The sequence below is a fragment of the Hyperolius riggenbachi genome, chromosome 9 (assembly GCF_040937935.1).
Source record: "Hyperolius riggenbachi isolate aHypRig1 chromosome 9, aHypRig1.pri, whole genome shotgun sequence".
NCBI lineage: Eukaryota > Metazoa > Chordata > Amphibia > Anura > Hyperoliidae > Hyperolius > Hyperolius riggenbachi.
The window spans coordinates 52,750,168-52,763,307 of NC_090654.1; the positions used below are offsets into that span (position 1 = coordinate 52,750,168).

At 44.9% G+C, this 13,140-nt stretch overlaps 1 protein-coding gene across 2 annotated transcripts in view; it reads left to right on the plus strand.

Annotated features, from left to right (window-relative positions):
• The window catches only part of PLXND1 (plexin D1), a 211,101-nt gene that overhangs the window by 121,865 nt on the left and 76,096 nt on the right, over positions 1 to 13,140 (plus strand). For both annotated transcript variants that reach the window (XM_068252759.1, XM_068252760.1), the window contains exons 13-19: positions 159 to 310; positions 1,019 to 1,118; positions 2,518 to 2,657; positions 2,845 to 3,012; positions 5,191 to 5,281; positions 8,238 to 8,510; positions 9,457 to 9,606. In XM_068252759.1, coding sequence (XP_068108860.1) covers positions 159 to 310; positions 1,019 to 1,118; positions 2,518 to 2,657; positions 2,845 to 3,012; positions 5,191 to 5,281; positions 8,238 to 8,510; positions 9,457 to 9,606 — 1,074 coding nt within the window. The remainder of the gene's footprint in view (positions 1 to 158; positions 311 to 1,018; positions 1,119 to 2,517; positions 2,658 to 2,844; positions 3,013 to 5,190; positions 5,282 to 8,237; positions 8,511 to 9,456; positions 9,607 to 13,140) is intronic.

The following is a 13,140-nucleotide window of genomic DNA, read 5'->3' on the forward strand; positions in this document are numbered from 1 at the left end:
GAGGTACAGCAAGCTGTGAGGTATAATGAGGTACAGAGAGCCCTTCTGTATATATTAAGGTGTAGAGAGGACTGAGGTATAATAAGGTATGAGGAATATGGTACACTGAGGTAAGAGGCACAGGTTGATTAATATGTCTGTTTGTTGTTTCTGTGCAGATAGAGCCACTGAGCGGGCCGTTGCTTGGAGGAACATTACTCACAATAGTTGGGCGTAACCTTGGGAGCCGCTTTAGTGACATTGAGGACAAGGTGAAGATCGGTGATGTCCCCTGTGTGCCCATTCGGGACAGATACCTGGTGTCACAAGTGTGAGTCTTACCTGCACTCAATCAGTTTCCTCCTTTCCACATATTGGGTGTTATACGGTACCGTATTTCCCAGCCGTACCATTGTCTACAGTCTAGGTTCTCAACGTGTGGTACGCGTACCCCAGGGGGTACTTCTGATGTTTCCAGGGGGTACTCGGGCTTGATATACCCAACCAAGAATAACAAATTTAGAGTTTTGTAAAATGATAAATCTTTAAACAATACCAAATTGTGTTTTAGCTAATTAAAAACAATATTAAATGCTTGGAAATGGTTTAGAACCAATTTTAATCGTAGTACAACATAATTGGTTCTAAACCATTTCCAAGCATTTACTATTACTAGCTTTAGCTAAAATACTAATTTGGTATTGTTTAACTAAGATGTATAATTTTCTAAAACTCTAAATTTGTTATTCTTGGTTAAGTATATCAAGCCCGAGTACCCCTTGGAACCACCAAAAGTACCCCCCGGGGTACGCGTACCACACATTGAGAACCTAGGGGGTTTACACTATCATATAATACTCTTGTGAAATCAAAACTGCTCCAAAAGCCTGACTAATAGCAACTGCCCATATGATAAACATAATCAAGCATAACCCTCAGTGAAAGCTTCATGTCAGAACGATTAGCAATTTGGGTTAGGAGGTACATTTATCAGCTGGATACATTTACATTTTGGCCACTTTATTGTTTTCTTTTCCAGGATAGTATGTGAGACCAGTGAGGCTGCTGTGGAGCTCAGTGATTGGGTGACCCTGGATGTCAACGGAGGGGGCCGTTCTAAGGAAAAATATTCCTTCATGGTAAGGTTATTTTAGATTAACAGAACGCCAACATGATACACAATGCTCAATGCAGTTTACCCTACTAGCAAGAGGAATATGGAGGCTGCTATATGTATTTCCTTTTAAGCAATACCAGTTGCCTGGCTGTCCTGCTGCTCCTCTGCCTCTAATCCTTTTAGCCATAGACCCCGAACAAGCATGCAGCAGATCAGGTGTTTCTGACATTATTGTCAGATCTGACAAGATTAGCTGCATGCTTGTTTCTGTTGTGATTCGGACACTGCTGCAGCCAAATAGATCAGAAGGGTTGCTAGTCAACTGGTATTGCTTAAATGGAAATAAATATGGCAGCCTCCATATTCTTCTCACTTCAATTGTCCTTTAAAAGACCGTCATGATGGATGAAATCATTTGATGACACCCGTGTGTACAGATCAGACACAGGTGCTGCCCGCTATGGGAACTGCGGCTACCAATAGATAATTTTTTGTCATGGGGGGGTTAAGGTTAGGGAGAAGTTATTAGTTACCGGTGGGAGGGGGGGGGGATTATTAGCTGCCTGGGGGAGGGTTATTAATTGCTCTGCGGGTGAATTATTAGTTGCCCAGGGAGAGGGTTATTAGTTGCCACGGGTGGGTTATTAGTTGCTTGTCAGGTAGGGTTATTAGTTGCCCGAGGAGAGTTATTCGTTGCTTGGGGAGGGGGGTTATGGGGAGTTATTAGTTGCCTGGGTAGGGTTTTTAGTTGCTCGGGGGGTTGTGGGGGGTTATTAGTTGCCCCAGGGGGAGGATTATTAGTTGCCCCGAGGGCGGGTTATTAGTTGGCCCATGGGCGGGTTATTAGTTGCTTGTCAGGTAGGGTTGTTAGTTCCCCAAGGAGGCTTATTAGTTGCTTGGGGGGGGTTATGGGGAGTTATTGCCTGGTTAGGGTTATTACGGTAGTTGCTCTGGGGGTTATGGGGGGTTATTAGTTGCCTAGGGAGGGTTATTAGTTGCTCAAGGGGGTTATGGGGGTTATTAGTTGCCTGAGAGGGTTATTAGTTGCCTGGGGAGGGTTATTATTTGCTCGGCGGGGTTATGGGGTATTAGTTGCCCAGGGGGTTATTAGTTGCGGGAGTGGGGGGTATTAGTTGCTTGAGGGGAGGGTTCTGTGTGAGAGTAGGGAGAGGTTAGGTCATAGTGGCATATCGGCAAATATTGCCTGTATTTCACTATATCAATTAGGTTGTAGAATATTGGTAAATTTACTGATAATCTAATACTACTTTAAAATTCATTTTTTATTTCTCTATTACGCCGGCGTCCAAATTAGCGCGCAGCGTTTTAAAATGTTTGCCTTTAAGGCCAGTCCTAGTAACCTGATGAGCAATGAATCTCCTGTAGTTTTTGTTCACATAGTATTTTCTGATTTCATACAGATCCCCAAAGTGTATTCCATCTCTCCGACCCTGGGCCCGAGAGCTGGAGGAACCAAGATCACCATCTCAGGAAAGGCTCTGGATATCGGTGGTGGCATCCGTGTCCTGTTTAATGAAACCCTGGAATGTAGAGACCTCATGTGAGCATCAGTATCAGTCCAATAGCTTTTTCTGATCTTTGTTATCATTGTCCTGCCTGGTCAGAAAGTCCATATTTCCCTCATCCCTCTGTTGTCTCCTTGTGTCTTGCCTCATCACAGTAATTCTTTTCATTATTTTAGGACTCTATTCTTTCTCCAATAAATGTTAACTTGTATATGCTTCTAGACGCACAGAGAGCAGTATCCGCTGCACGGCACCGGCAGTAGCCACCCCCTCCACCATGAAGGTCTGCATCCAGGTCGACCGAGGAGCTTGTCTAAACGGCAGCCTAATGTTTGAGTACAAAGAGGACCCAGTGGTCACAAGCATGGACCCTCGGAGCAGCCACATGAGGTAGGAATTAAGAATACAACATTTTTAAAATCCATAAGTGTGGCCCAGTGCACACCAAAACCGCTGGCAGATCTGCAAAACGCTAGAGGTTTTTGGAGCAGATTTCAGAGAGGTTCTAGGCATGTTTAGAGACGCTTTCTAAACATGCCTAGCGTTTTCTGGTGCGTTTTTGTGTAGCAGATTACAAATATTGTTACAGTAAAGCTGTTACTGAACAGCTAATGTAACAAAACCGCCTGGAAAACCGCTCTGATCTAGCGTTTTTCAGAGCGGTTTGAGCTTTTCCTATTCTTTACATTGAGGCAGAAATGCTTCTGCAAACTGCAAAACTGCTGCAGGACCCACGTTTGCGGTTTGCTAAAAACCTCAAACCGCCGTTGTGCACCAGCCCATTGAGATACATTAGCCAAGCGTTTTCACAGGCGGAAGCGGTTTGCAGATCGCTTCAAAAACCGCTCGGTGTGCACCAGGCCTAAGTTTTCACATGGGCCTACTGGGTAGCAGCCTATCAAAATCTCCTCCTAGCTGGATAAAGTATCTGAACCAAATGCTGTTCTTTCCTTCTCTTTTTTTTCTCCTTCCTTTCTTTCGTTAATGTTCCTTCTCTTCCTACGTTCACTATCGAGAGGTCCACCTGCCGTTAGGCAGCACGAAATCAAGGGCGTAACTACTGGGGAGCAGTTCCAGAGCTAAAAGGGGACCTAAACTACGACTTCACTCCCTCTGATAAAGGGGTCCATCCTTTAGATCAGGGCCCATATGCAAACTTTTTTTCCTGAGTTTTCTCCTAGGAGATCATTTTCATATTCTCTCTTTAAAATTACTTTTAAGCATTTTACAATTGAAAAAGTACCTTAAATTTGTCCCCCCCCCCCCCCCCCCCCCCCAAAAAAAAAGTACCAGTAGTCCCTGGTTAACGTACGAGATTGTGACTGTAGGTTCGTTCTTAACCTGAATCTGTTCTTAAGTCGGAACATTGTGCCATCTCTGTCCCCTGTACCTCCTCTGTGCCTCCAGTGTCCCCCTCTGTGTCACCTTTGCCCGCTGTACCTGCTTATACAAGTTTAAAAGCCATTTTTTCTTTGACATTTTTAAAATCGATTTTCTCAAAAACTACAAGTCCAATTTGAAACTTTTTTTTTTACTTGTTCCCATGGAAACACAGAATCCGTGCCATTCGTATCGGCGGGTTGTTCGTAAGTCAGGCATTCGTAAGTCGGGGACTACCTGTACTATCAAAATTAGTAATTGCCCAATTTTTGCACACCATCGGTGGTTATGGCTGATCCCTCATGTTGGTGTACTGGAGGTCTTTTTCTTTCTCTATGGAATGGGTATTTTATCTCCTCCTATGAGTGCTGATGATGTGCTTTGCTTGTCTGTTTACAATTACACTTACTATTATATCGGACTGTATATCAATTAGTATATGGATATTTGCACTGCCCTTTTCCTTAAATTTGGCAGTATAATTGTTTCTGCATATTTATTTTCTGTTTTATGAAATGTTCAGTGGATAAAAAGCTTCTTTTTTGGGGGGTGGAGGGGGGGGGGGGAGGGGTGGTTGGACAAATCTGAATTTTTCAGATAGATGTACAAAGATGTGTAGAGTTAGCAAACCACCACTTTTTATAAATAGGCCCCTGTCATAACTATACGCCCCGCCACTGCAGGGCGGGGGGGGGGGGGGGGCCTGAGGCTAAGAGTGCCCAACACTCGGAGACCCTCCCCTCTTTATGCAGAGTAGCAGCACATACTTATGTTGTTCCTCTTCACTCTGCATTGTGGCAGCGTGCACCAGCGTTCCTCTGTAAGGCCCCGATGTATGTTACATGAAGGAACGCTGGACCACACTGCAGAGTGAAGTGGAGAGGGAGGAGCCATGATGATGTAAGTATGTGCATGCTGCGTTGCTGCACTCATTGAGGGGCCCCTCTGGCAGGCCACAATGGAAGGGGGGGTTTGCAGGCAGGGATTTTTTGTAGCATGGGATCTCACAAAGTTTTTGCGGGGGGGGGAGCACATGCAGCCTAGTTACGCCCCTGGCTGGCCCCTGTGGTTTCTTTAACACTTGTATTCCACAGTAGTATCAATAAAGTTATAGACGACATGTCACATGATGCTTAGCGTAAGTTTCTTCCAAAGTTCCTGAGAGCTGAATATTGTGTGTTCCTTCAGTGGCGGCCGAATCATCACTCTGACCGGAGAACGGTTCGACTTGGCTCAAGATGTGAAGATAAAGATTAAAAACTACAATGGAGGACAAATGGTAATGATGTTATGTTTGTTATACCATGGAAGGTTTTACATGTAGATTCCTACTTGTGGATTTCGGGGTATACTGTTAACAATACAGAACATATTACATACATTATAGGAGACAGTAGCTCAGCTGTAAAGATAAACTGCATACACTCTGATAGGTCATAGAGAATGCTGATTGGCTGCCTATAAATATTGTAACGGGAGGAGGGGGGGGGGGGGTGTAGGTCACGGGGGCTTTTGCCTGCTGGGACAGCCAAAGATGGAAGCAAGTCTGGAGAAACCATTCTTGTGGTTCACTAACAAAAACTATTTGTACTGCAAAAACTATTTACAACATATACAGGTAATCCTAATTCTTGCCACTGGGTGGGCTACTAACTAAACACAAACACTGAGAAATCCTCTCTGCACAAGGCAAGCCTTATGGCCCGTACTCACGGGCTGCAGAAGTGGCCTGTCGCCAGCACACGTGAGCGTGCTAGCGACAGGCCGGCGACAGCTTCTCTCCAGGTCCCTCCGCGTACACACGCGGAAGAGGGACCAGCGGCGAGACGGAAGCTGTCGCCGACGTTCCTCCTCCCCCCGCCGGAAGCTCCATTTACCTCTATGGAGGTTGCTGTCGCTAGTCCGCGCACTCACGCGGACTAGCGACAGTTGCGACAGTTCGGGGTGCGCGCGCGTGCAACGGCCCATACTCACGGGCGACCTGTCGCCGCAACACGCGCGCGCCGCGTGTTGAGGCGACAAAAGTCCCTCGTGAGTATGGGCCATAATGCTTAGACCAAACAAACTCAAATATAGCAATATTTTCCGGCACAAATCACAAGATATTTGCAGCTTCGTACACACAGCCTTTATGCATCTCCCATAGGCTGCATTCTGCTGTGTTGATTGGGCTTTTATTTCCCAGGCGCTGAAAGCAACCAATCAGAAGCCTTGATCTGGACATCTGCACCAGTTCTGCTCCAGTTTTCCTTGCACTGGTTTTGTTTAATATAGTAATAGAGCTATAGATCATGAAAAATGGTACTAAAAAAAGTCAGTAGATTAGATGAAGAAATATTTTAAGGGTATCTGACCCTTTTAGGCCCGGTTCACATTAGCGGTTGTTTGCCAAACGGACCGGATGACCTGACCGGATCCGGATCGGAACCGTACGGTTCTGATCCGGATCCGATCCGGATCCGGTCAGGTTGCATCAGGTGTCCATCAGGATGCGATCCGGATCCGTTTGGCAAAATAACGTTAAAAACAAAAAAAATGTTGGGGTCTGGGAGGTCAGCAGAAGGGGGACCTGTGGAATCAGGCCCTCTGCTGTTTAGCACTCACCTCCACCTCCGACATGCTGCCAACATCTCCGGATCCGGATCCAGCTGTGCTGCTCCACTCCAAAATGCTTGCCCATGTGTCCCCATCCAATACCGCAACAATCCCCATAGGAAGTGGGGTAGAACATCCGGATTTCTCAGCCAGTGTGTTGTGCGCTCTCCGGTTCCCATTGGTTTGTATTGGCCGGATGGTGCAGTCCGGCTCTGCCCCGGATACGGCTGCCGGAGGAGCCGGATGAAAAAATAGCGCATGTTGGAACGGAGGCCGGAGTCCGGATCCGGCCCGGATCCGGTCCGGCTCCGGTTCGGCAGAACGGACGCATGTGAACGGACGCATAGGCTTTCATTGCTATGCCGTGCGTCCGTTCCGTCCGTTCTGCAAGCGGTGCGGCTCCGGCACGGCGATTCCGGAGGGCCACCGCAAGTGTGAACCGGGCCTTAGGCATAGTTGTCTATGGCTAAGGATACCGATTTACCGCGGAAAATAAAAAATACTGGGTAATATTGGACCAATCAGAGAATGAGGTGATTTACTGTGAAAATCAGAAAGACCCGAAAATACTTAGTAGTATCCGAGCCTTTTGATTGGCTTATAGTTTCCATGGCAATCTGCTTCCCGTTTTAAAAATTCTGCGTTCTCTAATTGGTTGAACGCCTCCAAGTACCGAAGTATTTAGCCAGTTAACTGTTTACAAGTATTGGTTTCTAACGGAATTTGTAAAATCTTTGCAGGTGTCCGTAATTGTTACGGACATTGGCAAAATATTACAAATTCCGTAAGAACCCAGTTTATCAGAAATTGGAAATCACATTACCGTTGGTATACCACGGTAGCAGAAATCAGCATTTGTGGAAAAAGGATTTTCCGCGGAATCAGAAATCAGCATTTCCGACCATCCCTGTTTGTGGCCAGTAGTTTCATAATGATATCAGTTTGTTGAGCTGCAGTGCTGGCTTCAAAGGGTTAATCTGTCAGCAAACAGCACAGGCAGTGGCTGGAGGGGGAGAACCGTTTTCTAGCTGGGAATCACCCACTCTGCTGTGTATTCTCTGCATCACATGACTGACTCTTCCAACGGCAATTCCTTTTAGGAACAGTTGCATTAAAGTGGACCTGAACTCTTGCACAGGACATACCCTGTATGTATTTAGAGAGTTTAGCCTGTTTAATTTCCCCTTATTTGTGTCTAATCACAAGTTGTAATCTGATCTCTCCCCGTCACTTGGCTGCCACAGCACAGATGGCAGGTAAGCTCATTTGAAAGCACAGGATGTTAACGATCTGTCTGCTTCCATAAATCAATAAGTAGAAACACTGCAGATTTATTTTGGGATTTGTAACAGCTGTAACAAAGAAGTATTTTTGTTTAAAAGTTATCATGCTGTTGTGTGTCTTTTAGAGCAGAGAAGATGTTCTGAGTTCAGGTCCACTTTAAATAAGGGGAATTATATTAGTAATTTCATCATCCCCTGTTCAGCTTTATCAGCCATGACACATCCAGGAGGGTGAAGTGGGAATTGAAGAATTTCAGTAGAAAGTACGTCCAGCTGTATCACAAAGTATGTTCATATGTTCGCGATTAAGGGAAATTAAGTGCAATCTTCACCATCTCTCTTCTATTTTCCTCTTAGAACTGCAGTGTTATTAGTAACACCGTGATCACCTGCCCATCCCCCACTGCCCCCAACACCACCATGGAGAAAAAAAACATCAGCCTGGGGTTCTACATCAACGGAGTCTTCCTGTCCAACAGGCAAGCTGAGCTGGGAGACAACCCAACTGAGGAGAATTTGATGGACACCACGTTCATCCTGGAGTATCACCCTGACCCGACCTTCTCCACCAACAACAAAGAGAAGTTCTTCAAACACCACCCAGGAGATCCACTGACCTTGATGATACACGTAAGGAACACAAGAAAACATCCTAGTTTAAAGTGTACCCTAAGCCAAAAAAATAACATGCTTACCTAAGAAGATGTAAGCCTCTGGATCCTGCCAATAATTCCTTCCCATGTCCTCCTGGCCCCCATCATTGCCACACATGAACCAACGGAAAACATGTCCGACAGGAGCTTGTTGGAAATGTTACATGGCCATGCTCTCAGGCCCGAATTTACATCACAGAAGCCTAAAGGCACAGATGTCCTGGCACCTTAGACTTGACCCTCCATGCACCTAAAAAACCCCTCCGAACCGCATCACAAGTGTGCTGGCTGTCCCAGCTGTCACCTCTCCCTTACTTCCCTTACCCGTCATAGGTGCCATTTAGTATTAGGTAGCCAGAGGTACCCTCAGTATTAAGTAGCTCCCATCTGAAGTGAGATCTCGTCAGTGGAATGCCGAGACCCAGGTGAGTAACCTTTCATTTACACTCCACTCGGGACTCTGCAAGGAGGGAGGGAGGGAAGGAGGGGGGGAACTTAGGGAGGGGAGGGAGCCATTTTTACATCGACAGGCGCCTGCAGGCACATGCCTACCGTGCCTTATGCTATATCCAGCACTTCATGCACGAGTGCAGCCGTACTGCATCTGAACATACATAAAGCTGGAGCCACTTGTCCGCAAGCAGCTCCGTACTACTTAGCAGGCACGGCCATACACACACGAGTTCAGCATGGCCATGCTTGTACATGTAGAGGAGTGTGGTTGTGATCTGCAAGAGGTTCTGGGCAGCTATGGTGGTCTGGAGGAGGAAGTGGGAAGCGTCCGGAGGACCCAGAGCCTTTCCACTTCTTAGATAAGTATCTGGGTTTTTTTTTCTAATTTATTTTGCCTCAGCTTTTAAGCCAAAGATATAACGGCAAAGTAAAATTTGACTTGTACCTAAAAGACGCGTCTCTTCTGGCAGAAAGAACCTGACGATCTGGGCTTGAGGTTGGACGAGTATGACATGAAGGTTGGGCAGACTCCGTGTAATCTCATCATCTACAATGACAAAGTTATCCAGTGTAACATCAACGAATCCTTAAGTTCCTCGGAGCGCTACCAACCTGTGACGGTAAGTACTTGAAGACTCAAGACTTATTGTATAGTTCTTTTGGATCTACTTGGTTATTTGCAGCTTATAGAAAAATTGGTTTTACAGAGTAAGTGCCGTCTTCTGCTGTATGTGTTTTGCTGTGTTTGCAATTTTCTTGGGATCTACCCTTAAAAACTTGCTAACATTTCTCCTATGCAATCCAGTGAAAATAAAGCACAACCACAGAGAAACGCATGCCAGAAAAATAGAATTTTTTCACATCCTCATCCAGTCAGCCAGAATCCACTTCATCCTGTCCCACTCCATCATCCCATATGCCCTCTCCATAGCAACCATGTCTGTACAGCACTCAGCCCTGAAGTCGTTGAGTCATGATCTCAATGGTCCATGTCTATGCACCTTTATACGTTCCATATAAGCCCTTATTCAGTTCACTTTTTCACCTAAGTTCTCTCCTAGGAGATAATTTTTCACCTTCTGTTTAAATTAACTTTTTAAATGTTCTGCAATTGAAAAAGCACCCAAAAAGTAGTGGAAAACATACTATCAAAATTATTATAGCATTTTCTTGCTTGTTGGTGGCTTAAAAGATTTTTTTTTATAATGTATGAAAATATCACCTTGGAGAACATGTAGGATAAAAAGTTAAGTGAATCGTAGCCATTGTCTCCGCCGTCAGTGCTTGTATATGTAAAAGCCAGCTCTAAAAATACAAACCAAAGAAAACAAAATACACCCTGAGTATGGAGACAAGTTTTACTCAAGTGTACTCTGTGTTACAGTACTGTTAATATTATGTTACAATGTCATGGTGAATGTAGGGTGAATTCAGAATTGTTACTTGCATGTTTACTTGACATTTAGGCAACTATTCTAATTTTTGTAATTTACTCAAATGTTTAATAAAGTTTTGCATTTTGAAGAATAGTGACAATAGATGAAAAATGGCCTCTTCTGGTGGCCAGCATAATGTGTGGAAGGATTTCCTGTTACCTTCTCTCCATAGAGGGGACAACATTTGGCTTCCGGCCAGTGGCCACACCATGTTGGAAAATGAGATGATGTACAATGTCTTAGTTGAATGTTAAGCAGGGCTGTGGAGTCAGCGCAAAAATTATCCGATTCCAACTCCTCAGTTCATGAAACCTCCGACTCCAGGTACCCCAAATGGCTCTGGCTCCTCTACTCCGACTCCTTAGTCTAATACTTACCAGGGCTGTGGACTTGGTACAAAAATCATCTGACTCCCCAGTTCATGAAACCTCCGACTCCAGGAACCCAAAATCAATTCCAGAGTCTGACGTATGGCTTGCAGCTATTTGGCCATCAGTAAACTGCTGCATTTTGGAACCAGCCCAGAATCTTAAAGGGAACCTGTACTGTGTAAAATAATTTAAAGTAAACACATGAGGTAACTTCAAATGAACATTACATAGTTACCTCGCCATCAGTTCCTCTCAGAAGCTCACCATTTTCTTCTGACAATGATCCCTTCCAGTTCTGACAGCATTTTGTCAGTTGTATATCAGTTGTTGTCAGTTATTTATCAGTTGCTGTCAGTTATAGCTGAGATGACAACTGATGTTCCAGGTAATGTCTATGTTTCCCTATGGCTCAAGTGGGCGATGTTACAGTTTAACAGTGTGCTGACCAGAAAGCTGTTATGGGGTAATGGCCATTTTCAAAATGGAGGAGGGAGAATTCCCTTGATCACAGTAGACAAACAGGACACAGTAAAAGAGAAAGAGATTGAGGAGTAGACTACACAGGAGGCAAGTATGACATGTGTATGTTTATTTTGACTTTTAATTTTCAGTTCAGGTTTTCTTTAACCTCCTTAGCGGTAACCCCGAGCTGAGCTCGGGGTATTCCGCCGCGGAGGATATCTCAGCCCCTGGTGTAGCGATTTCTGTGCTGTAAATTGCTGTACGCTCAGCCAGCACTTTGCTAGCTGCGCGTCCAGCTCGATCGCCGCCGCTCTGCGGCAATCGTCTGCACGTAGTGGTGGAAGAGGCCCCCCCCCGCCAGAGCCCTGCGCAGCCCGGACCAATCAGTCCCGGGCAGCGCAAAGGGCTGGATCGGATGGGTCTGACGTCAGGACATCGGCTGACGTCCATGACGTCATTCCGATCGTAGCCATGGCGACAGGAGAAGCCAAACAGGAGATCGCGTTCTATACGCAATCTCCTGTTTACTTTTGTTGCCGGCGGCGATCGGACTAGAGGGACACATGCGCCCTCTAGTGGTGTTTTATGTAGCTACCACTCAGGTAGCTACATGAAACAAAAACAAAAAATTTCAAAAAAAGTGCAATGCAGCCTCCTTGGCGGAAAAATTTAACCGCCAAGGAGGTTAAGCAAGACATCCAACACTATGCATGTGTGTATGAGAAGAACCCACAGCATTGGATTGTGGTTAATTCCCCACCTCAGGATTCAATCCATCATTTGCATTTCTCCCTCGCTGTCAATCCTATAACATCTATTACTTATTGGACTGACGAGGTCTTTGTTTTCATGTGAGCGTTAGCTGCCCAGCAGACGTCTTGTGAATAGACACGAGTCACATGCTGGCGGTAAGTGACATCAGAGAGGACAGAAAATAGCTCTTACTTGTTCTCCATTCTTGGCAGCATTTTTACTGAGACTAACAAAATTTTCCTGCGGACTAAAGGATGAGATGAGTTTACTGTGACCCAGAAACCCCCAGCAATCACCCTGCGCTGGGTGCACTCGCTGCCATCTCATTACAGCGGGGATTTCCTAAAGAAAGCAACATAAAGGGGCTTTTTCAGTTTGTTTATTGTTTCTTGGTCAAGGGAATTAGAGTTTGTCTGGTGTAGTTGTTGGGGAAAAAAGTTAAAGTGGACCCAAATAAAAAAATTCAAGATTTCAGAAATAAAATCTATTTTCTAAAATTATAATAATAAATAGCAGCCTTTTTTCAACTGCATGATGACAAATATAAAATATTTTACATTTATTGGATGAACCCCTCCCTTCCTTTCATATTGCCGAGACAGAATTCGGCAAACTGGTGGAGTAGGAGATTTCCGGCAAAGGAGGAATTGCTAATGGCTGCCACCTGTATAACCCTAGTTATGAAAAGAGGAGGGTGAAAAGCATACACTGAAATGCTCATAGGCTTGAAGGAGTGTTTATCTTTTTATGTGTCAGAGTGGTGCAACTAAATATTTTGAATTAAAAAAATGTTTGGTTTGGGTCCGCTTTAATAGCTTGTTTCATCATTTATCTTCTAGTTGTTTCTTTGGAGATACTAGTGGATCCTCTTTATTGTATAACTATATCTAACATTGTTGATCTTTTTAATGTGCAACCCTATCACATCACATACTAAGGGCCCGTTTTTACTAGCCACAAATTCACATTGCATCAAACCTGAAGCCAATGCATATCAATGGAGTAGTTTCCATTGCCTGCGAATATTGTGATGTGATCTGGGAAAAGAATCGGATGCCCCTAGGCAGTAATGCGCGGCTGCATCCGGACTTCCTGAAAGAAGAACTGTCGCGAAAATCTTAAAATTGAAAAC